The sequence below is a fragment of the Pholcus phalangioides genome, unplaced genomic scaffold (assembly GCF_987345545.1).
Source record: "Pholcus phalangioides strain wild (caught in Gottingen) unplaced genomic scaffold, Ppha-v1.0 ptg000040l_1, whole genome shotgun sequence".
NCBI classification, from domain to species: Eukaryota; Metazoa; Arthropoda; class Arachnida; order Araneae; family Pholcidae; genus Pholcus; species Pholcus phalangioides.
In genome coordinates, this window is record NW_028301626.1 from 4,720,449 (window position 1) to 4,747,235 (window position 26,787).

Here is a 26,787-nt window from a genome sequence, read left to right on the forward strand (position 1 = left end):
TATAATTGCAATTGTGCATCACACTTTCTAAACATATGCATTGAAAATTTACCACTTGTTTTGTTATTGCACAGAGGGATCTGACATCACTGTCTTTTTACTGATAAAGTAGCACTTTTTATTATTGTTGTTGTTGGCAAAATTCTGATTCTTGAAGAAATAGGGGGGCCTCTAAGCTTTTTAGCTAATTTCAACCAAAAAAAGGAAAGTAACTTTCTCAATTTTATTTTATTTTTCCTACAAATCGACCAAGCATTTCTTCAAGCTACGCCAAATGTTATGGAAAACACACACTGGCAAATGAATGATATGGAATGCTTTCGAGCCATCTGATCAACAATATGCAGTACTTTCTTTTGTTGTAAAACTCAACATTTCAGAAATTTTTTCTCACTTTGAGAATATATATTTCAATGCATTGAACATAGAAAAATATTTTACTTTTTCTTATGCGGAAAACACAAAATCTAATGTCTTTATGTATTAACGTACTTCATATGAAGGGATCTCTGATGAATTTTACGTGAAATTTCTTTTCGATCTTATATTATTATACCTACCAAGGTCGTATTATTCTGCTTTAGTATTTCAGCAAGTATTGATGAAGAAAAACAACCATCATGTGTTCACATTTCTACTGTCTTTATCAATAAGATCCACTGATTTGTACTACTACATTCTTCGCCATATTACTTATATATTTTTACTTAGTCGATCATTAAGGATGCATCTTCATGCAATTAGCATATCTGTATTAGTAAAAATTTGTGACACAATTTTTTGAAATATTTGCTGCACTTGGCTATAAAAGTGCCTATAATGTTACCGGTCATATTGCCCGGTGATGATCCTTCTAGGTATAACTAAAAATATCTTGTCTGAGCTGATTTTTTTATAAATTTATGAAAGTTGCACAGCGTGATATTTAAACATTTTTAAGAAAAGTGGTGAAATTTAACATTCTAAACGATCTGGTTCATGATGAAAATCTAGAAAGAAGATCGAAAATGGTCAGAGTGACTGACGTGGTCCTTCCAGTGTTAAATTAACTGGGGAAAAACTTTCTAACTTGATACATGATAGCTAAGTCCCACATGAGGCGACTATGATTTTTACTTGTGTTAACACAACTAATTTTTAGAAATTGCCCTGTGTGTTGACCAGCTCAAAATTTTACTACATTGCTCTTGTGTGATTCATGTTTTAATTTACCTCATAAATTCCTTGTTTCATTATTTTTCGCTGTTTGTTTGTCAAAGATTCTCCCTTATAATTTAAGGTGGGGGTTGCCTCCCATGCTTTCAGCTCTTCGGAATTTTAAAACTTCATCTATAGAGCCACATATATGTGTGAATGGTATCTGAAATTTTTAAGCAATAGTATAGAATGCTAGATTTAAATTTCTCAAATGATAAAGAGGGAACATTTTGCTTTGGGGTCTCTATCTTACCCTTGCTGAACCCAAATCAATTCACATGATTTTATTTCATACAATTGTTTAGTATTAATTATGTATTGATGTAAAAAGAGGGGTACTTGTATTTTGTATGATAATCATATCTGTACCTCTATAGAAATAAAGCACTGGCAATGCATATGAAGGTGTCCATTCACAACCTTCACAAATCTTTGATCTTGTATATTTTGGTAGAAATCATTTTGAATCCAATCAAAGCTTAATTTATCCCTAGTTTAAGGTTAAAGATTATTTTTCATGCTAATTTTTATAATCAAATATGTTGTGAATGTTATAGTGAGAATTGACATGCAATTTTTGCAACAAATCTTTTTTTTACACTTATTGGCCTGAAAGGATAACAGAAGCTGGTGAAATGAGTGAAATATGTATCCTAAACACGTTGGTAAAGATGGCTTAAATGATATGAAATTTCTTTGTCCGAGCTAAACTTGGGTTAAGCCAAAATCGCAAATCACATATATATTTGAGTGCTGCTCAAGTGAAGCTGGAAAGAGTTTAAAGCTTTCCACATTGTTGGCATAGTGCAATTAGTCAGTGCAGATTGACAAATGCTATGATTATATGTCTATTATGCAGAGACGGCTTGAGAGAAAATCTCTACCCATGCTGAACTTATTTTTGGTGCCCCCTTATCCTGTTGTTTTGGTTGACAGTTTTTTTTGCTCTTTTTCAACTTGGATTTGGCACCACTCTGAGAGCGCCATCCCGTGCGATCATACTGCCAAAGAGCTGCCCCGTCTATCTAGATTAATTACAATAGACTCTTCCTAATCTGGTACATATCAGACCAAGGTGTGCCGAATTACTGGAAGTCAGTTGCAAAAGAGCCCATTTAAATATAGTTGACACTAGGTTTTACGAACCTGTACGAATGTGAAAAATGAAAAATAGTACTGGGAAATAATGTTAAAGGAATAATATATTGTTTGGAGCCAGAAGATTAGTTTGTAAAATCGAGCGTCGACTTTAATATAAATTTCCGCTTGAAGACATGAAGTGAAATGTTTCTTTTTTCTATGCTGGAAGAAAACCTTTCAAAAAAATGGCAGATTATATACTGAATGAGCTGAATCATCGAGAGTCTACTGTATTAGTGTATATAGTTTAATGTCCAAACACATTGAGTGACATTGAAAGTTTTTTCCAAAATGAAAATATATAAAAAATTTTGTATTTGTGGACAATTAATTTCTTTCATATTCACAGATCGTATAAGGCTATCGCCCCAACTCCATAGAAGTGGTTCATCTGGTATAGTGAACGGATATAAATCAAGCACTTCTTCATTGACAAACTCTGGTGAAAACGATGGAAGGTAATTGAGTAATTGATTGTTGTATTAATTGGATTTATTGTATTAATTCAATTATTCAATATGGTACATTGGAAATTCATGTCTAATTTTTTCTTTTTAGGTCAAGTGGTGTTCCGGGTGATAACATGGCAACTAATACTGCTTCAGATGCTTCAACAAAGGCCAAAGAATTTGTATTGCATAGCCAAGGAGAGAATCGATTTAGTATGGGCCTTCTAGATTACTACCACAATCTAGCGTCGGAAGATGGTCCTGTAAGATCTGGTTCTTTGTCTGAAATCAAAGAAGGCAAAGCTTGGAAAAATGTTGGCAACATGCGTCCACCTGGTATCAAAAGTTCTGCAAGTTCACAAAGTTCTGGGATTTGTGTTAGTGATGCAGAGCACAAGACGATGGCCAAAACAAGTTTTGCGCAGTTATCATCAAAAGATTCAGAGGCTAGAAATCATGGAATCAATATAGTTTATATGCATCATGATAGAGAAGGTGAAAGAAAGCCTTTAAAGTCGGGTCTTTTGTCAAGGAAAGGTGAGAAAAGGACTACATTTGCAGCTTTACCTAATACCACGACTTGGCAGCAACAGAAGGCACTTAGCTCTAGCTCATCTCAGGCTGATTCTGGACACGAGACGCCAGTGGAGTCCAATGATCCATCTATAAACATTCAGTTGGCCAACCTTAGGATGAAACTGGAAGAGAAAAGGCGGAAGATAGAAATAGAGAAAAAGCGCATGGAAGCTCTTTGGAAGCGAGAACGGCAAAAGATAGGTAAGGCTGCTTTCCTACAAGCAGTTAGTCACAGTACTAGTTCTGATGCTGGAACTCCAGATAGTGGGACTGGTAAAGATGATGATGAGCAAGAGATGCCAGTGACTCCAGAAAGAATTATGGAACGTCCTACGAGTTCTCCATCTATGGTGCGTCGGATGTCCATGCAGGAGATAGCTGAAGACATTAACTCAGTTCAAAAGAAATGGCTGGAAAAGAAAGATATCTTGCAGAGTAAATTGCTTCCGAAGAGTAAGCAGTTGGACGATGATTCTGGAGAAATGCAGATGACTGAGGACTACGAGGCGTCAATCGAGCAGCTCAATTCTAGTCTTTGTGATTTGCAGGCAGATATTTCCAGAATCACAATTCAACAAGAGCATGTTGAGAATCTCATGCAAGATAGCGTGGAAGATGCCTCACACTTTTTTCTACATAGCCAGCCCAGCGCCGAACAATTTCAAGAATCGCCTGCTAGAAGTTATCAGTGGAGCAGAGAAAATATAAGAACAGGAGAGGTATCTCCTTATACAATGACATCCCTTCGACAAGCATATCACCGCCAGAGCTCCCTATCAGAGAAGAGAGTGTCAGACATGCAAAGTACGAAACCATTTTTGCCTTCATCGCCTCCAGTTGGACGACACGAAATCAGTGTTAATTTGGACGAACTGTATTCCAAAGTTATGAAGCCGGAAAATAGGCAAAGTAAGTTAGAGCAACAATCTGTGAAAAATTTTGGGCTTCCAGACCAACAAAAAGAGCGAGCATCAAGGCTGCATCAGAAACAGTCGGAATCACCTTCTAGGACTTCAGTTGGCATACTCAGAGAACGCAACGTGCAGATAGAGAATACCCATTTTCAAATGTATCCTTCGAGAATGGAAGAGTCTGAGCAGCAGAAGTTTTATATTTCCTTTGATGACAAGCCAAAAAAGTTAACAACCAAGTGGCAGCGACCACCTGCAGTAAATAAAAAACCCCAGGACATACAGCTAACGAAAGAGGAGGAAGTTAACTCTTTTGGGTTTGTCATTGGTGCTGATCTAGTTCACCCAGATCCTGTAAGTGCATATCGGAAAACTTATTTCATAGTATTTATTTTTACTGTATAAATTTCTCCGTGAATGATCGATAAAAGAGGACAATATCATAATGTATGGAATTTTAAATTAAAATTAAAGTGCATGCGCTACAAAAATGAAGGTTTACTTATTGAGACATTCGTTTTTCAATTGCAGGAGACAGAAATCGAAATGGCAAAAAAGAAAGAACTAATTATGAATATGTCTATTAGAAGACGGGTTGATCACGAGACCCGGAAAGCAGCCAAAGAGCAGGAATATGCAAGAATACGAGAAGAAGAGCAGTATGATTTTTCCCTTCTAAGTTTAAATCTGTACATTTTTCATGTACTATTATTATTCCATCAGGTGAATACTATATCTAGGTAACTCAATTTTTAGATGTTTTAATAAAATCATGTTTGAACACAAAGCAAAATGCATGTTTTGTACTGTGTACTGTCAAAAACTCACAAAAATGATTCTGTTTGACGAAGCATTCCTACGTAAGTTGCTCAATTGTAGCACAGACTAAGGCACTTCATTTTTCGTACTTGTCAAAAAATCACACCTTTTTGAGTTACCTAGTTATACTGTTCAGTCCACGATTCATTTTTATTATATTTTCCACTTGAAAGACAGTCTAGGAGTACAGGAGTTGCCCACTTACCGTTGGGAAAAAAATGTGTATACAGTGAAAATGTTGCAATACATGATACCTTCTATAATCATAATAATTTGCATGATATCTCTCTTTGGGCCCAATGTAATTTTCATAGTGTTAAAACGTTGCATCTATAACATGCATGCTCAAACCGTGGCCTGCGAGCCAAATGTGACTGTCAAGTCCCATTTACAGGTGCAATATTGCAGTAGCATTGGGGGTTCTAGTACCTGTTTGACGACGTTTTCCATTCATAAGGAAAGAAATGGATAACAGTCATTGGTGAAAGTTCTTGCAGCAGGTTTTAAACCCGCCTTTTCTATTTCCCATGTGAACAGGGCCTTAGAGTCTTCTGATGTGGCCTGTAACCTTGATAAAAACAATGAAGTTAAATAGTTCACACTAATTAAATAATTGGTATATATATTTTTTTTAAGTGCTAGTGATTGAACAGTAAGCGCCTGAGTGGCGTGGTGGTAAGATGTTCGTCTACCACCGTGAAGGTTGCTGTCACGGTCCCGGGTTCGAACCCAAGGGAGGATATAAATAAGATATTTTCCCTAACGAACTTGAGGCGACCATCGATGGACAGCGCCTTCATTTCCAACCCATCTCATTAATGGCAGTAAATTGCAATATAGCGATATGGCCAGAGTTGGTGTTTGGTGAAGTAGTGATTGAACAGTGTAGCCCCTTTCAATGTAACTTCCATTATGGATTCGAACCACGGTTAAAATTTTATCACCATCTGACGTTTTGTAAAAAAATTTGGATAGTTTCGGTTCTAGAATTCACTCATTACACTTTTACTCATAGTTCAAAATATAGATGGCAGCACTATAATAAGCATTACACAGAAACCAACTCGCGTTACATTCACAACATATACACTCCCATTCTAACATGTACCAATTCATTAGAAGTTCTGCAAAGGGATATAGACGATGTGTATGTGTGCTTTCGTAGTAGTAGACCAAAAGAGGTACTAATACCGATGGAGTGTCATTGAATTTTTCTCTGCTAGATCTGTCAGACTTATCCATTCAATTTGATAAAATTGGAAATCATTAGAAAAATATGATGTTTTGCAAAATTTATAGTTGACGGAAAGTGCGGCTGGCAGATTCTTTGTATTATAGTCTATAATAGTGATGGGCAAACTATGGCCCACCTATGGTTCCATTCAGCCCGTCAGATTTAAAAATAGAAATAGCATGAAAATTTTCAGTTTCACAGTTTCAGAAAATTTATTTAAAGGGGTGCTTTTTTTTGCATATGGAAAATATAATGGCAAGAATTTAAATAGAAACCGATTTAAAACTTTTGCATATGCAAAAGAATGGAACACATATGCATTAAATTAATAAAATATACTTATTTGGTGTTTTCACAGTTGTAAAGGATAAACCATTGTCTCTCATTTGCAATGAAACCGTGGCAGTCTTCAGTGCATACAACATATCCCGCCGTTTTATTTCTAAGCATAAAAATTCCAATTATGAATCAATGTTGGAATATGTCTGGCCTGCCAAAATTTTTTCTTTTTGTCTTTTGGCCTGCTCCCAGAAAAGTTTGCACATCACTGGTCTATAACACAAATTATAATTTATAGATAAAAAGTTTTAGTGGAGAATATATTATTCTTAGAAACATTTTCATTTTGTTAATACTTTTTTGCTCTATATAAATGCAATTTTTTTTTTCTGCTCGTCATTTCTCAGGAGGAAAAAAGAGCAGTTGGAGAAGAAGCGGGATGAAGAGCGGCAGAGACGTCAGTTGATATTGGAGCAATACAGACAAAGAAAGGTACAGGAAGAGTTAGAAAAGGAAGAAGCAAAAGATGGCAAATTGGCGAAAGCTTCCACAGCAACCAAGAGAGGAAGGTTAGGACGTTTGTTAATTTTTTATATTTGATTTTAATATTTTGCAAATTTCATAATATGTATGTATGGATAGTTTTGTTTTGTTTTATGCATTTGCGTCATAAATTAATATCATTATTATTTATTTTATTAACTCGGTTGTACCCTAATATAGCACCCCTTGATTTAGTGCCAGAAATTTTCAGTGTACAAATTTCCATATTTAGGATGACAGGTGATTTTCAATACACAAGCTCAACCATGATTCGAGGCAACAATTTTTTAAATATAGTGCCAGAATTCTGCTAAATAAATGGTGGCATTAAATCTGGGTTCGACTGTGCATTAGTTTGACATCCACCAAAAAAATATATATATTTGTACACATTTTTAATGTTAAAAACAGAATTATTATATCATGTTGTATAAATGCAATACAAATTAATAAGTTTTTCCTCAGATCTCAGTATTTGAAAATACTCATAAATAACATTCCTTAGACAGGTTTTCAATTCTCAAATTTTCGCTTTTTATATTCTCAGTTAACTAATAAATTCTAGTAAATACAGTTCAAGATGTTCAGAGTAAAGGTTGTTAATTTTGCAGCAACACTTTTTTAATGGATTTCGTGTTCATATTTAACAGTTATATTTGTAATATGGGATCATCTTTTTTTTAAGTATTAAAAGCTGCATACTAATTTTAATAATCAACCATTTAGTAGCTTCAAATTTCCCTCATTTGTAACTTAATAACAGATAACTTCATGTCATTCAGAGTGAACCAGCTTTGTTGTTCCTGATAAATATGATGTACATCACATAATGCCTGCAAAATTTGTCATGGTAAATTGACCGGAATCTATTGAACATCCATGATATATTTTTAGCTCCTGATGTCAAACACCACTTCCATTTTTCTTTACCATGTATTGATTTTTGATGAAAATTGATGTTAATATTACATGGAAATAGTTTTAAAAACGTGCAATTGAAACCTGAACTAAGTTCCTAATGAATTTTTCAATGAATGAGTCCAGAACAATAATTCTCAAATTTCTGTCACCTTCGGCTCTCTTGCTGTAGACATTGTTTATCTGTGGTTAACAGGAAAAGTTAGGTAAATATCCTGCGTTCATTAAAAGATCCACTTCAAACTATCAACAGGCAGGCATAAACATCAATATCTTCATTTTGTTGTGATGCCTGATAAAAGTTTACTATGATCCTAGGTGCTCTAATTCTCCACACTATGTGGTGTTCAAAGCATTCAGTGTCAAATCTAATGAAACTTGGAATTTTTCCCATATTAAAAACATAAAATTAATGATTAGCTGTTTTTACTTTGAATCCAGTTTCTAATCATTCAATGTTTTTTCCTTTTTATTTTGGTGGTATGCTAACTGTGGTTTTGTATTTGACCTCTGTCTCATCAGCTTTCAAAATCCTGCATGTCGAATTCACGATTATAATTTGCTTTAGTTGGTGTTTCTAATATTGAATTTCAATGATCATTCAATACAGGCTGTCCCAAATTATTTGCACAAAGGGTATCTCTGCAACCATAGACTTTCGAAACATACTTTCAATTACAAAAAGTTTTAAATAACTTGTGTGGCTATTCAAAATTTCTTGAATTTCCCAAGGGGTTCATATACATAAAAGAATGGAAAAATTAACTCTTTATGTAGACCGTGTGCTAAAACTTCCAATTAGTGAAATGCATACCTGCCAACTGTTACGATTTTATCGTATTTAATATGATTTAAGTTAATACGATTGTGTTCTTTTGCTTCTAAAAGTATGATTTTTTACCGAAATAAGTAATATTGACGTTTTCCTGCTTATGTCGCAAACTGGTTTTTGTTAGAATCATCGATTGTTCGTTGGTTGACATCACTCCACTGAATCTAGCCAAAAATTCCCACTCGGTGAGAAACAGTGGAGCACCGCTGGGAGTTTTCACAGCAGTTTTACCGATGTGACTTATGCGCAGAAACAATGTCTTGAGCCGCCTCTGTATTAGACAGTATACTGATTTCAAAATCTGCATGCCATCCTAAACCCTTTATGGTTTCATGAATTATATAGTTTAGTTTTTTTAATTCAAACCAAAATTTTTTTTAATGAACTAGTGCCAAAAATTGTTCATAATTCATGCATTTTTGATAGATTTACAAGAATAAACCATTATTTTTTCAATATTTGAGTATCGTCAAAATTTCACCATGCCTGAACTATAGAATTACTTTTTACTCTTCAGTTATTTAGGGTCGAGAGTTTTCAGGATTTTTGGAAATTTTCGACAAAAAGGAATGTTGTATCACACTTTATTCCAGTGCGATATTATTATATTATATAAAGTTCTATTAATATTAATCATTCAGGTGACTAAAATGTTAAATTTTGAGTTATGAATATCAGATGATTTTCAACACTTTAAGCATCCATCTAATGAATTTTCATTTTTTTTAAATGTTTTCATGAGATCAGCGGACTGTGTCCCAGGGAGTGAAATCATATTTCATTTTTGATTAAAAAAAGTAGAGCAAAAATGTCAAAAGATAGACAAGAGAACAAGTTTGATTATTTTATGATTTCCTCCTAATGAATTTTAGTATGGGGTACCCACCCATTCTCTCTTCTCCTCCCCCCGCCCCCATCAATTGGGAAACTGGCAGCATTACGCTTTTTTAGGGATAGAGTACAATTTTTTTCTTCTGAGGGCAGGTCTGGAAATGTAAATACAGCTCTGAGATGTCATTTACAAAAAATTGCGTACTTTCAAAGGTAATAGGTATCAATGGAGATATTTAACATTGAAGTTTTCAGCATTTATGACTAATGATTCATGGTGTGGTTTAAGCATAAATTTAATTCAAAGTTGTAAAAATTCTGTAGTTGTCCAAATAATTTAATTTTTATTTATTGTGAATAAAGAAATGAAGTGGTTGACTTCATTGTATTTGTGTATAGTCCATAAAAATGGAACATTTTGAGCCAATGAAAACTTGCCAACATAGTGATAAATTGCCAAAACATAGTGATTTTATTTAATATATTTTTTGTGAATATTCCATTTAGAAATAGTAATTTTTTGCAAATGACTTTTCAGAGTAGGATCTACATTTCAATAATTGGAATGTTCAGCACTCAGAGACTTTGCAAAAAATCAATTTATTTATTTTTTATGTACACAATACCTCAAACAAATTTGGAGATTTGAAGTAACTGCATGTCATTTGAAAATTTTTTGTAATCGAGAGTATGTTTCTAATGTCAACGGATGTAGAGATATCTGTTGTGCAAACAATTTGACACAACCTGTGTGAATAGGGTAGTTTTTTATAAACCGTTCATTATTAATAATTTTTTTTTAATCATTGAAAAATGAATCAAGTTAGTAAAATGCATAAAAAATTGCACAGATAGTTCAGAAGATCTTAAATTTTATTGGGGGGGAGGGGGAAAGAGCTGGTGAATAAAAAAAATTTAATCAGGTCATCAAAAGTAGTGTAGCAACTGCCAAGTTTGTGTTGCATGTAGCTGTTTCTCAGTTAATGCTTGGTCTATTCTGTGTTCGGTGTAAATAAAAGAATGCCACCTTTCTTTGGAGTTTTCTGCAGAATCTGTATTCCTTAATGCATGGTTATTGGATTTTGTGATTAAAAACTGTTGATGGTGTTCAAAATTTTAATTATATTTTTTTTTTGCTATACATTGTTAGCGAAGCACATGAGCAATGTATGTATTTATTTATTTTCAATTTATTTTGCTTTCTGTGTCAACTTGCTTCTGGTATTGATCTCAAATCAAAGAAGAATTAACATTAAATAAAAGGAAGTGGGGAAAAAAAGTTCTTCAGATTTCAGAGATTTCCTGGGATCGATTATCTGAATATGGTTTTAATCTTATTTACATATTATGCCACCACACCTTTCTTGATAGAAAATTTATTTTAAATCTATGGTTTCATACTAGTATGTGCATGTAAAAACACAATCCAAAAATCAACCTGCAAAGCTGTGGTGTTGCTTGAGTGAAAATTATCGATGCTATGCATAAAAAAAGCTTATATAAAACCTCTCTCTTTTCATAAGACTTGCTTAAGATTGCCAAGTTTAGTTTTAAAAAAAGTGACTGGGTTTTTGATTTAAAGCAATGTTTCACAAAACCTTAACAAAGGTCAGTGATGCCACTTTTCCTAACTCTTCTAGGTCCCTGGAACTCAGGTTGTACAAGAACCTTGGGTGGCTAACTAATGAAAGTAAGCCTATACCATGGATTTGTAAACTAAATTTATACATGTCCCTTCTGAGAGATCTTGGGCATGGCTATAGAGATGGGTTTGAGAAATGAAGAAAAAAAAAATTAGGTGCCAACCACAAATTTCCGTGGAGCCAAGCATCCTATATCAGTGGATGTGTTTACATAAATTCTAAAAATTTCACATTGCAGATTTCATTGTAGTAATTACACATGGAAAATCTTGGGTGCCAATGGCAATTCTTTTATTGACCTGATGGCTTGAGACAAAATTCACCAGTGTAAGGTACCTTTTTGGTGTCCTTCCAGTGCATGAGCCACACCAGTGAAATAACTCAGAATGCTCACAGATTTTATTTTAAATTCTGTAGCCTTCCTGCAGCTGGTTGCACTGCCCAAGAGCTGCCCCAGTAAGAAGTGGAATGCAAAATGTTGAAGTTTTCCATTTTGCTACTATGGCATATTAAGTAATCATTTGATTGTAAGAGTGGATGAATAGGTATCATGATTAGCGATAATTGAGTGCATGTGATTCCCATTGCTGTTTATCATTTTTAAGTGGAATGGAAATTTTTTTTTGTTCATTTTTTTAGTTTGTTATACATTTCCTCCGAAGTTTTCTGCACTTCTCAAACGTTTTCATTTTTTACCAAATACAGTGAAACTGTATTTTCTTCATTTCCTTGTGCACCACTACAGTGTTCGAGGTAATGAAGGAAAAAATTGTTATATTGGATTTATCAATTAGATGGCATATTCCCAGAGTGCCAATATATTCTATCACCAGAGAGTAATATCATTATATAGAGGGTATCCTTAGTGGGGAGGGTTATAAATGTATTCAAATATTCTTTGATAGCATGTGGTTTCTAAAACATATGCTATAGTAAATGTGATAAATCTGGTTATGCATAATAGCCAAGCTTTTTAGTAAGTTTTATAAATTTCCCTCAACTTATCACTTTTACTGGCAGTTATGCATCACACCCAAGTGTCGCGTCATTGGTAAATATGATAAATCATACTATACGATACAATACATGTATGAAATATGTATATCAGGTATGATTGTAAAATGTGTTTTCATTATGTAAGGGTCCAACTATATTCATCACATATATAAGACCAATTTGGATTTTTTTCATATTTATCAAATTCACAAATAACATTAGGGTGTTATACATAATCACAGATAAAGGTGATAAATTTCAAGATTTTATCAAATTTACCAATGACCCTTGGTATTATGTATAATCTTCGGTAAAAGTTATTATTTTTTTAGTATTTATAAAATTTATCAATGATGTTTGGGTATTATGCATACTTGTCAGTAAACGTGATAAATTATCAAGCTTACCAAGATATTGATAAGTATGCATAATAACTAATTTATCACATTTACCATAACATATAACCAGTCACACTGAACCTGGCTTGATTAGACTACCACAGTTCCATAGCAATTAGTCCAAGTTCTGATGGTCTTATATCAGGGTTGGACAAATCCCATTCACCAGGTCATCAAGAAATTTGTATTGGCACCTAGATTTTTTTTTAGATTTGTCCAGTCCCATTTTATATTCCATTTGAAACCACCAAATGTGAAGATGTGCCCAAACGAACACATAGTTTCTTACAGTATACAGTTTCCTATCATTCTCGTATCAATAAAATTTTAAACATTACCACAGGCTATTAGCCTGCCTCGGTATTGGTATGGAAATGCAAAGTTTCTCCCCCCCCCCCCAAACTGTTAATATAGCAATTAAAATTAAAATTCTGTAATCTTCCTATCTGTGTAAAGATTGTCCCTTCCTGTTGTCTGTGATGTGTCTGATGTGGACATTATACTTTATTTTGAACTAGCAAAAATACCCGGCGCTGCCCGGGTTTTCTTCAATTGCTGGGAGGATTGAAAAAGTGACAAACCGTTATAAAGGAATGAACTATAATACTGGCAGCATCAAAGAAGTGACAAACCATTGTAAAGGCATATACATGTCTGAAATGCATTGCTAGGGAACCACGACAACAGAAATAAACATTCCGAAAGTGACTGTTGTAGCCCAGAAACCATTGTTGCCTGAGGGTTCCTTGCCCATTTCAGGCATTTGCCCTGCTCTGATTCTTTTTAAAGTAGCCCGCGGTTCAACCCAGGTCCAGTTTGGTGTATGTGCAAAGTTTGTGGATGATCGGTCTAAAATTATACATACTTTCACATTTATATATAAGATGTATTTACGAATATAGATGACCTAAATGACAAACTATCCAATCGTTGATTACCCTGCTTGACAAAAACTTCCAATGGCACCAGTTAACAAAAATAGATAAAATATATATAAATTAAAAGAATGAAGCATTTATATAAAATGAAAATTGGAATGCGAGGAAATATAAAAATCGAGATAGAAACTTCATTTCAAAATGTAAAAACACTCAATATACTATATTGTGTTGTGATTGAACTAATCACTTGAATTGTGTTTGGCATGCACTTAAATTGGAAATTGAGTAGAATTAGCAATTAGAATTACTTATACATTCTTGGCAAAAAAACTAGAGTATTTTTTCGTACAGTTACAGCCTATCTGGTTCTTGAATTTAAAATTGTATTCACAGGGTTTAGTTTGGATTGTCAACATGGTTCGTACGGTCCTTGAAAACCTTGAAAAGTCCTTGAAAAAAAAAGTTCATTTTCAAGGCCTTGAAAGTCCTTGAAAATAAATAAGAGTCCTTGAAAAAGAATTTTTTTTTAAGAATTCTGTGAGAGTCCTTGAAAAATTTGTGTTTTCCGAAATAGTTTTCGCCACTTTTTTTTTTTACTTCGTAAGTGACGTCCTTAAAAAAGTGCAAAGCACAGGGGAAAAGCCTTAGCAGCCAATAACCCTGGATAATTGGATTTAAAGCATGCTTTCCCCCATTATTATTAAGCCGGGTTTTTGTAGGAGCAGGTTTTTTGTGCCGCGTGCAAAGTGAATCGCCCAGCGTGACACACCGTCCACTCACCAATAATAAGAAAACAAGTTTGACTGTTTTCCTAGAGAGCGCAACAAGCCTCACACGGCAGTGTTTACGTCGGGCGTGATTGGCCGACTGTTTCTGGAGGAGTGAAATGCGTTGTGCGCCACTCGTTTTACCGATCTTCTATACAAATACAACGCCACAACAGGCAAAATGCCCAACTAAGTGCCTGAGAAAACTCTTCATTTTTTGTTTTCTTTCACTTCCCTTCATCGAGCTCGATGCTTCCCTTCAAACCGGAGCATGCAGATGACAGAGTAGCTGATAGCAGGGCCGTGAACTGATGCGCCACGATAGGAATACACAAATGCGTAGTGTGATTATGTAAAACGCTTCTGTCGACACAAAATTATCCAGTTCGGTTCATGCGGCGCCAAAAACCTATGTTGGAATGTTTTTTCCCTTTTTATTCTCTGTGCACGTGGAACCACTCGGCCCGACACAATATGTAAATCGCTGGCGGCATGCTCTCACCCTCACGGGAGCTCAGCTTTGTACTGTAGGCTGGTTTTTTCCCGCGTCTATGTCGGGATTGTTTTTTTTCTCCCTGAGATTGCCGGTTGTTATTTGTCGGCCGTTTTATTTATGTATTTCTTTTATGATCGTAAATGATCTTGTTTTTTTCCTTGCAACTTTTATGGAATAAAAGCTAGAGTTCAAAATATTAACTTCCGATCGTTGTTTTTTTTCTTCAGCTCAGTCGGCACGCTCTGGCCCCCAACAACCAACCAATACCTATTTCTAGAGTAGAAGTCCTTCTGCTCTAGAAGGTATTGCAACAACCCACTTCTAGGAAAACCCGGCTTTATGGTAGCATGTATCCTGTGATCGTATGTAGACGTATTTGGAGTCGTTGGAAGTCATTAAACTTTTGTACTAGGTATTTTTTCTGGAGGACTTGAGAAATCAATATCTTAATAAAAAAGTGTCATAATGCCGAAATAATTTCAGCCTTTCGGTCCGTAAGTGAGCGAAGCTTCCTCTGATTACTGTCAACCATAGGCAGAGATTGACTTGGAAGTCTAAGGTGGGGGGGAGACACAATGATGATGTCAATTCATATATGCATATATACATTAGATCAGTCAACTTCACATCTCCCCCCCCCCCCCGTATCTCCGCCCATGCTGTCTAAGGTTGTATAAGGTTCTTTAAAGAAAGAAAACAAAAAATGAGTAACAAGTGTGTGTACTTTTAATTACTTGTGTATCTGAAAAATCCCTTCTATCAAGATTGGTTGCTGAGTGTGCCAGACAAAAATGTCGCCAAATGCAAGCTGTACTTCAATGGGTGAATCGGCGCTGAAATCCATTGAGCTTATATTACTGGAGGGAGTATGACGCTGGGTCATAACTAGGATTTTTGTATTGTCTTGCCGCCCCCACCAATTCGGAATTCAATAATTTTATAACGGTGTTCACCTAAAAATTGCCACCCGGAGCAGTTGCCCCCCCCCACGTTCTAGTACCGGTGCTGGTATAACGTCAGTGGTCTACATCATTACTTGGAAGATCACGTGACGCGTTGAATGTCGGCGCATCTCCGTTATTTTCTAATGGCATCCATAGTTGTTTAAAGGAGTTTAAAAAAATAAATGAAAGAAATAATTTCAGTATCGATGATATGATTCCAAAATTAATGAAAGAGATAGTTCCAGAATTAATGAAAGAAAAAGTTACAGAATTAATGAAATATAATTCCAAAACTAATGAAATATAATTCCAAAATTAATAAAGCAATAATTCCAAAATTAATAAAGCAATAATTCCAAAATTAATAAAGCAATAATTCCAAAATTAATAAAGCAATAATTCCAAAATTAATAAAGCAATAATTCCAAAAAATAATGAAATAATTCATGAAATAATTTTAGAATCAATGAAATAATTTTAGAATCAATAAAAGAATTCAGCATTAATGAAAGAAAGAATTTCAGCATATAGCGAAAGAAACAAATCCAGAATTGATGAAAGCAATTATTCCAAAAGTAATGAAAAATTATTCCAAAAGTAATGAAAAATTATTCCAAAAGTAATGAAAAATTATTCCAAAAGTAATGAAAAATTATTCCAAAAGTAATGAAAAATTATTCCAAAAGTAATGAAAAATTATTCCAAAAGTAATGAAAAATTATTCCAGAATTGTTGAAAGAAATAATTCCAGAATTGTTGAAAGAAATAATTCCAGAATTGTTGAAAGAAATAATTCCAGAATTGATGAAATAATTCCAGAATTGATGAAAAAATTCCAGAATTGATGAAAAAATTCCAGAATTGATGAAAAAATTCCAGAATTAATGAAAGAAATTATTCCAGCATTAATGAAATAAATAAATTCAGAATTAATGAAAGAAATAATTTAATCTTTTGCTGTGGTGGTCGAGTGGTTATAGTGCCGGACTCGTGATGCGAGGATCCGGGTTCGAACCCCACAGTGGTGGTCGGCTGAAGTTGGTTTTCTGTGGTTCCCAACTTCAAGGCGCAAATGCGAGCCGATCTCCCCGTTAAAAAGTCTCGCCACAGAGAGCAACAGTCCTACAACGGTAAAATCATTCAACCATAACACTTCACTCATAGTTAGTAAAACTGGGGGCAGATGACAGCACTACACATAACAAGCATTACACAGAAACAAACTTTACGTCAGGTTGCACTACACGTACACGCACATTCCCGCATGTACAGATTCGTTGGGGGGTTCCGCGGTGGGGGGGGTTCATGTGTGGTGTAGCAGTAGTAGGTAGGGGCTCGGGGATCCATGATGTTCTTAAGTCAGCCACCTCGTTGGGCAATTTGCCTGTTGTGGCGTTGTATTTGTATTTGTATTTGTATTTGTATCTATCTTTAGAAGAGTTCTTTTTTTTAAAAAGGAAATTAATTGCAATATTTAGAGACTAAACTACGTTTCAATCAGGAAATTGACAGGCACGAACTGTGTTATTCAATGTGTCATATGTTTTGTATGATATATATGTGTATGTGGCCTCCTTTATTCATTACAGATGATGTGAAATAAAGTAGGTAGAAATGTAATCTCTGAAAGTTTTAATCAAAATTAAATATGCACCTATTCATGTGAAAAATATGCTTTTGTAAAAAAAAGTCCTTGAATTTTTAAGTTTTACCTTGAAAAGTGCTTGAATAGTCCTTGAATTTTTTTTCGTTGGAAGAGTACGAACCATGGTCAAGTAACTCCCATCGATGCTGCATGCTTACAGAGATATAACTCATTCAAAAAGTGCCATGTGTGTGTGTTTTTCGTTGTGTTAACTTTTTTGTAAACAGATGCAGATAACTTAGGTAGCTGATTATGAATGTGCATTAATATTAAAATTTATTGTATCTGCTTAAAATATTGTTTATTACAAATTTCAGAAAAGTTGTACAACTTATTTGAAATTATTTCAGCACAGTACACTGAAAGAAACAGGAGAAAAAAGTTTTATCTATATGAATATTAAAAATAGCTATTTTATACATTCCTGTTTTTTAATATTCGTACGATACGACGATAAGACGTACGTATACCGTCATGTCTTCACATATTGCCATGCCACTGGCTGTGTGTTTTGGAAATATTTTCCTGCAAAATTTTGAGAATGTAAGCGCTGACATATGAGCAAAACTTCTCAACAACAGGCACTAATTAGACAATGAAAATCTGATAGCTATTGGAAAATGACAGTTTCATTTTTGAAAAAAACTAAAATTTGAGATCAATGTAACATGTAAAATGATAATCCATTCTGTGATTGACTACAGTAGTTACATAATTGATTGTATTATAATATATTAAAATACACAGATTATATTGATAATACTATAACTATTATAAATAATGTTTCAAGAACTGGTTTAATAGTAATAACAGACTATTTATTACGTAAAAGTGGAGATACATAACTAAGCACTGGAGTGAAAATGCCCAAACCGCTTACTCTCACTGGAGACAAAAATGTTGTGTTTTTAAAGCTTCTAAACGTTGTGTTTTCTATCATGTAGAGGCGATGATAGCAAAATAACCCCTCTTGTGGTTTTAGCCTTTAAAATCACTAAGTATATTTCTTACAATAACAATTGATTAATCTATCTACAGTGCTATTTTGGCATCTTAAAATGTAGATAGTGCTGAGGTAGAATACAACAGAAACGACTTGGTGGAAAAAAACTGATATGAACCAAGACGGTGTACTAGCAACCCCTAATAGTTTTTGTTCACACTCATGTGATGAACTAGACCAGTGTTTCCCAAAGTGGGCAATATCGCCCCCCTGGTGGGCGATGGAATGGTCCAGGGGGGGCGATAGAAGCTACGGATTTAACATAAGATCCTATGGGTTTACTTGAGTTTGGGGGTGATGAGAGAGAAAAAGTTCTGGAGAAGGGGGCGATGGAATGAAAAGTTTGGGAAACTATGAACTAGACCATACATTCTCAATCCCCTGACTTGGAGTCATCGTTAGTGGCCTGCGATATCAACCCAAATTTTGTAAGAATGAACTAAGCAGAACATTCTTAGATCACTTCGGTGACCTGCAGCATATTTACAGATCACTTAAGTTACCTGGGGTGCTGTTCCAGATCACTTTAGTGACCCGCAGCACATTTCCATTAAGTCAGTAGTCTGCAGCACATTTGCAGGTCCCTTCCGTGATCTTTAAATGTGCTGTGGGGCATTCAAGTGGCCCATAGCACATCTGTAGATCACTTGAGTGGGCCTTTTCTTGCCTTTTTCCTCAAGGGGATAAAAATTCTTCCCCCTCCCATAGAGTTCAGAAGGGGGGAGAACTCCCTTGAAAATCAGCTTTCCTCATAGTGGTATTTGCGTACTTTTTTCTGACTTCATGTCAAAATAAAAAGTCGGTGTTATTCCGAGATTATCTGTAATTTTAAATCTATGGGATGGGTTTGTTAGGGGAGGTTTTACTAAAATGGGGATTTCTAAATTTTATTACATTTGCTGCACCTCTGGAGGAGTAAGAGAACTTTTACTCATTAGAGAGAAATTAAATGTGTTTCAACCCCCCCCCCCCCATTCAATGGTGAGGCACTGTGGCTAAAACTACCATGACCCACTGATTGGAATCACAGTACATTCTATAGGACGATTTTAAATTCATGGGACAAACTTAGATAAGACACGTATTAAATTAAATAAGCATTTGTGGGTCGTAGAATTTGTGGTTGAATCGTAATAGCTAAGGTGGTAGAGGGTGTTTTTAGGGAGGGGAGTGCACAACATACTTTATCAAAAAATATATATATATCATACTTTCCTGAAGGATTAGTTGAGATCTATCAACCACTCAGTGTTGCAGGGGGGTTTTAATGTGGTAGGTTTTCTCATAATGCAACTTGAGTAACGCGAAATTTTCTGCAAGTCATCACTTGCCATTTTTTTTGCGCAGCATGACATTGATGGTTCTCAAAAACCAATTAAAACCCAACTCCTATCCAATCCTAAGATGCATAACACAAAAAATGTTTTTCGTATAATATCACCTCTTAAAGTTTGTCCCATAAATCTATAATCACCCTGCATTTATTTTCTTTAAGTAATTGAAATATTGTATTGGGAAAATGTGGACACCGAACTTTTTTTCCCTCACATAATTCCAAATTGAAGATGGCAGTTTCCTGTCTTACATTAGAGAATGGCAAATCACAGGCGCCAAGTCACCATGGCATTTAAAAAACTGTTATCAGGGTATGCTGATTTCAATTAGCTTGATTTAAATCCTGATTAAAATCACAATTTAAATCACTTGGTTTTTTTTTTAAATTCATTGATTTGAATCAAAAAATTTAAATTTTGTTTTCTTTTACATAACTTCAATGATATTGAAGTGAATGTAACCTGGCATGGTATGCATGTTACTGATATGTGGCAAAGTTTGTGATTATAAAGAAGTGTAGAAGAGAGAGATCTTTGGGGCAAATATCGGCTTGAAATTAATTGCAAGATATAGTGCAGAAAGAAAGCTGCTCTATTTCTAGATTTTGTACATGGAAAAAAGTTACAGACAAATACAGGTAGTTGAACTTATCACTTGCCTAAACTGAACGAAGTATTTTCAATGTGGCACTAAGGCTCCCCTCCCCTTGATTAGAAAACAGTGGAATTATTTTTTGTGAATAAAGCCCCTTGAACTATATGCCCTAATTGTTGATTCAAAATACTAATACATGTTGTGCTAACATAAATATAATTGGACGTTTCATATTAAAATTTTCAGTTTTTTTATTTTTTTAACAGAACTCATTAAATCTGTGAAAGAATAAAAATGTGTGTAAACCATTAAGCAACATTAAGCAAGTCGGATACACATCCACCAATTGTACAAGAAAAAATCTTGCCAGTAGAATTTGTTTTATTTAGTTGATGCTGAATGGCCCTTTGGTTGTACATCTAGTGAATTGAGATACCTGCACCATGAGTTGCCACCACTCATTCACTTTAATGGAGGGGGCTCATGAATAAAAACATTTTTCTCTATAAAAAAATGTTAATCCATGTAGTTAATTTGGGCTCTATGACCTTTCATGTTACGTAATCACAGATTTTTGGTGTTCATATTTTTTGCTTGTAGCTTGTTTGTAGTTTATTCATTAATGCTGAATTAAATTTGAGCAATTAGGGGAAAAAAAGCAATTAAGTGATATGAAAATATGCATTCTTAATGATTAACAAGATTTGTTTTGATTAATAAGCAGTCGTTAATTTTAATAAAAAAATCAATTTTTCATTCCCTGACTGGTATTGACATCTAGATATTCTGTGTGATATTAAATTGGAGTACGAACAACAAAAAATGTCAAAATCCATATAACTGTGTCTACCATCACAGAAAAAAATAACAGCTTAATTTTGAATATAGTATGATTTAGTATAATTTTAAACAACTCAGTTAAATAACTTTCCTAAACAGGAAAGCAATAAGGAAGAATTTTTAGACAGCTTTTATTGCATTAAAAAAAGAAGCTTTTCTCATAAGAAATCCGACTGGTCCCAAAATCTTCTCTCTATTTGTCAAGTGCAGGCATATAGCCGGCATCTAACTCAGTTTTACCATTGTTTTATCTAGTAGGAGGCTGGGTGTTTGAATTGTTCACTGCCAAACATGCTGCTGTTTTGGGTGCTTTAATACATTTTTTTTTCGGTTTTGGTTTCCCCCTGCTTTAGACTTGGTGAATGTATGCAGTTTTTTTTATAGTTTATTTGCATATGTGTGAAATGCTGCTTTCCCATCCTTGTATTTTTTTGGTGTTTTGTGTTTGTTTTGTCCTTGTTAAATTTGGTGTTGGTTTATCTTGGCAGTTGCTTTACTTCCTTTGCTGTTTTTTTTTCTTCACACGATTCCTACAGCATCTACTCTCCCAAGAAGAGAGACAATAGAATTTGCTCTGAGTTCACAAAACCATTAACAGAGCTGCGGCACAACATGGCTCTGCGCAAAGATGGCAGGTACAATAGTATTTGTATAAACTTAAGCATGGAATTATTGTTATTATTCTTATATTTGTGACTGATTATTAATTCAGCAATTTTTCCTTTTTTCTTTTGGGTATATTTGGCAGCTTTTGGAATATTTACTAATGAATTACAGTCAAACCTCGTTAAGATGAAGTCAAAGAAACAGTTAATATTTCAGATTAACTGACAAAACACTAATTTGATAATGTTCGATGTGAGAAATATTTACTTGGTGTTTGAGTAAATTCATCTAAGTGAGGTTCAACTGCTATTCATTTAAAAAAAAATGATTCACAGGATGTATAGTTGAAAGGTACATTGAAAAGAAAATTTATATTTATTTTTTTATAAAGGTCATATACATCCTCACTCATAGGCAAAATCAACACACTATGGACAATTCTGTGATTGTCTACAGATGTTCGCACAAAAAATTGGGTGTTCTGCAATATCTCATAGACCAAAATCTCAGGTCTATAGTCTGTCCTTTCAAATGAAAAACTTGAGACCTGCCTAGGTTGCCTAAGTTGCTTAGCATTTTATAGGTGTGGGCCTGTGAAAGAGTCAGTAGACTGTTTTGTGATTTGTTCACAATTATATGATTTATATGATGTGACAAATCTCAGATATTGTCTGTATACAGCTGATTTTGTATATGACTGGATTTGTTTTATCTTTAGGTAGGTTATTATTGCAGTTAAACATCGAAACCCTGATGCAATGATAGTCACAAAACTAACAAAAATTAACATTAAATTAAGAATGCTAAAACAAAAGCAGCAAATTCTTTGTGAATACATGTTATTTTTGTCTTTATTAACCTTTTTCTAAGAAACAGTTGAAATATTAGCACGAAACATGACTTTTACTTTTTCAGTGACACAATAGATTTTTTCTCTCTCACTGTTTTGAAATCCATTATGTGTAAGAGAAAGACGTTGAATGTTAGACATCATGAACAACGAAATGTAATAACTACGGCTAGGATTTTATGCCTAGAAACTTATAAAAAATGCATTTGTGCCCTTAAAAAACTAAATATGGCCTATAACACGAAAAATATGTCCTAAAAAACTTTCATTCCTATCTCACATACATACCATTATTTTTAGCAAAATAATATGACATAGGTGCCAAGACTCCTGGGTTTTCCAGGTGGCTCCTGAATTTCTACTCTTTCCCAGACTTCCAAAAAATTCTTTTATCTCCCAAATTTTGCCTGTAATTGTAAAAAATCCCTACATTTAGGGAAAAAGTTATTCCTCAAGAATTTACCAGAAAAAAAAAAACTTCTACTTTGTAAGCGTTTTGCAAGTTGTCGCCATTTTGCCAAATCACAAAAAAATATTTAATTTTTGGGGAGAAAACACAAAATTTGACAATCAGCAAGTGTCAATCCGGTCTTTCAAAATGAAAATTGCCATGATTGCATGTATCTGCTTTATCCATATGCCCCGTTTTGGGTATCCATATGCCCCGTTTTGGGCCCGATGGAGATTTTTTGGTTTGTGAGATTTGATTTTTGAGAGGTAATTTAACCCAAGGACTTCAACCTACTGGTTGGCCATGATTTGCAATGACTGGCATGGTAGCACAGTTTTTGCAACGGGATAATATCACTAAAACTTCCCTTTAACTAATGAAAAATCTCTAAAATGTTTTAAAAGATCCCCTTTACATTTATTTTTGTACGAAATCCCTTTTACATTTATTTTATCCAACCTCCCAAATTCTCATTCTTCAAAGTTGGTAGCTATGATATTATAATGAGAATTGTTGATGCAGTCTGAACTATTTTGAACCATTACTTATTGTATGAACAAAAATTCTTCATTCTACCACTATGAGTATCGGAGAATCAATAACATAGCTTTCAATTTTTTTTACAGTTAATGTACCAAACACACACGCAGAAATTTTTTAATGTGAAAACAAAAAAAACCCCTGATTTTTTTCTCGTTCTCTAGTCATTGAAGAGCTTGTTTATGTTTTTTGGTTTTGATGTACTGCAGCACAGCGGATTTCCTTTCTGCAGTAACTTTAATATCACACGTTGAAAGCCTGATGCTGCTGTCACGTGACACTTCTGCGACCAATCATGTGGGTCGAAACTAAAGGCGCATATACACTAGCATACGGATCATGCAATGAAAGCATTTGTAATTGGTTGTTCAGTAATTTGTACTGTATTGTGAACGATTCTTGCGCTGTTTTCACTGGACCCACCTGGAATCGTTTTTTCAACGTACACGAAGGAAATAAAGGAACACAAAGGAAGTTTGTGTACCCATGAGCGGATTAGAACCGCTGCAAGATCGGAGCGCTAGTGTATACACGCCTTAAGAAGTTAAGGTACTCAGGGTAAATAGACGCAAAAGACGAGTCTCCTCTCAGAACAGGGGAGGGGGGGGGGGAATGTGCAATGTTTTCCATACTAAGAACGTCAACCTCTACTCTGTCAGATCATAGAAGACGATGCTCCTGGGCCACCACCGCTCACGACGGCTCTCCAGAGACATCCTCTCTCCATCCAACATCAGTCAACAGTGCTAGAAGCGATCCACTGGGGCGGGGGGGGGGGGCACACATCTGTAGACGACGCTCCTGGACCACCACCGTACCACCTCTCATGACGACTCCCCCGTGGCCACCTCTCTCTATCTGCTTCCAACATCGGTCAACACTGCTAGGAGTCATCCACTAGGGGCCACACCTCTGAAGACGACACTCCTGGCCACCACTTCTCATGGCCACCTCTCTCCATCTGCATCCAACATTGGTCATCGCTGCTGAAGCAATCCACCAGGGGGTGACCATCTGAAGACAATGCTCCTGGGGCCTTTGCCCCACAAGACTGCCTACCTTGGGCCGGAGGACGCGGCTAACATCTAGTCGGACGAGCTTACAGCGAACTCATCTTCCACTCATTTCCCAGAGAAGGGAGCCAGATATCCATAAGAAAAGTAAAATAATAACTTTATAAACATTAAGTAAAGTTTATTAAGGTAATTTTAGAGAGAGGCAGTGTTATAGAGTGAGAGAAGATGTTGTGTTAAGGATTGAAAAAGGTATGGTGAGATGGTTTGGATATATAGAGAAGATGAATGGAAGGAGATGGACGAAACAAATATACAAGACGAGTGTGGATGGGAGAGTTGGAAGCGGTTGACCTCAGCTAATGTACCTCAATCAGACTGGGGGCGTTTTTAGCAAAGGCCAGCTTATGAGTACCTTAATTAAGTCAATAAAAATGTACTTACCTATATAGTTTAAGTTTAAAAAATTTGGCTCTCAAAAGAAATTTCAATCGTTGTACTGTTGATATTTGGCTCTGTTGACTAATGAGTTTGCCGACCACTGGTCTAGAAAATAAATAAATAAACCATAAAATTATATTTTATAAGCTAATCATTACTTGTGCTCAATTTACTAATCGGAATAGAGCTGTTTATTCAAAATACCTGTGATAGGACATCAGGGTGATGTTTTTGACCCCAGAAACTGACTTGGTATTAAAACTGTCATAAACTCAGTCAATGATGGCAAGTAGTTTTTGTTAACCTGATAGATATGTTAAATAACAAAACACTTTTATGTAAATTAAAGGGCTTTGTATTTTGAGAATTATATAATTACTGAGGATTATATGATCTATTTTGATATTTTAAGTTTTCTGATACGTCCAAAATTTTATTCCATATGAAAATTCTCATGCAGTATCTGTTAATTAATCTATAATTAAACTCATTTATTTCCACCTAAAAATTTCTTAGCTCAGGGTGTTTAAATTCAGAGTTTTAAAGAGTATTTTCAACCACAAAGCAGAGCTGACCAGACTTGATACTTTAAGCATTTGTTTTGCATGTTTGAATACAGCTTCAATTGTAAAACCATTGCATTATAAATGCTAGTAAATATACCATATCATAGTGCAAAAGTAAGAATGACTATGTTTGACTAAGAGTAAGTTACAGGAGTTTCTTCAGCATCATATACAAGCTAGCATTGTCAAATTAAATGACATTTTAGCTCTACAATTTAGTATACTGCTGGCCACCGTAAATGCAACACCCTGAAGGAAGCATGCAAATAATATGAAATTTACAACATGCATTAGCGGAGGTGAGATATGCAAATGATTAGAATTTCAGTGCAGACGCACATCACGCGCACCTGTGGCGCCACTTCAAAGCGCTATTTAAGGCTTGGAGATTTCGACGATTTGAAGTACGGCAATTGTGTTTTTCTTGTGGTTTTTTCAAAAAAATGATCAATTATGCCTCGTAGAAAACAGCGATCATCTTTTAATCAAGTATCCGAGTTCGACAGAGGAAGGATAGTGGCCTACCGAGATTGTGGATTATCTTTCAGGGAAATCGGTAGTCGTATTGGACGAAACCAAACAACTGTAATGCGGATATGTGATCGCTGGATGCAGGAGGGTACGATGGACCGACGTGTTCGATCGCACCACCTCAGTGCACCATTTCACGTGATCACAGGCGTATTGTGCGTATGGCAGTGACGGATCGCTCAGTCACATCATGAACCATAGCACAGCACATTCAGTCTGTACCGCATCATCCAGTGTGTGCGCGTACCATTCGACGCCGTTTACAGCAGAGTGGTCTGTCCGCAAGACGTCCATTGCTTCGTCTACCTTTGACGCAGAACCACAGAAGTCTCCGCCGCCAATGGTGTGATGAAAGAAGGATGTGGACGGCACAATGGAATGAAATTGTCTTTACTGACGAGTCACGCTTCTGTCTGCAACACCACGATGGTCGGATTCGAGTCTGGAGACACCGTGGAGAGAGGATGCTGAACAGCTGCGTTATGCACCGCCGCACTGGTCCTGCACCGGGTATTATG

The 26,787-nt window shown here is 35.2% G+C and overlaps 1 protein-coding gene across 3 annotated transcripts in view; it reads left to right on the forward strand.

The window, feature by feature from the left end:
- The window catches only part of LOC149065303 (patronin-like), a 145,194-nt gene that overhangs the window by 100,154 nt on the left and 18,253 nt on the right, over window positions 1-26,787 (forward strand). For 2 of the 3 annotated variants that reach the window (XM_089254231.1, XM_089254229.1), the window contains 5 exons: window positions 2,687-2,795; window positions 2,896-4,627; window positions 4,805-4,932; window positions 7,013-7,174; window positions 21,808-21,906. In XM_089254231.1, coding sequence (XP_089110357.1) covers window positions 2,687-2,795; window positions 2,896-4,627; window positions 4,805-4,932; window positions 7,013-7,174; window positions 21,808-21,906 — 2,230 coding nt within the window. The remainder of the gene's footprint in view (window positions 1-2,686; window positions 2,796-2,895; window positions 4,628-4,804; window positions 4,933-7,012; window positions 7,175-21,807; window positions 21,907-26,787) is intronic. The other variant, XM_089254230.1, reaches the window with a different exon arrangement.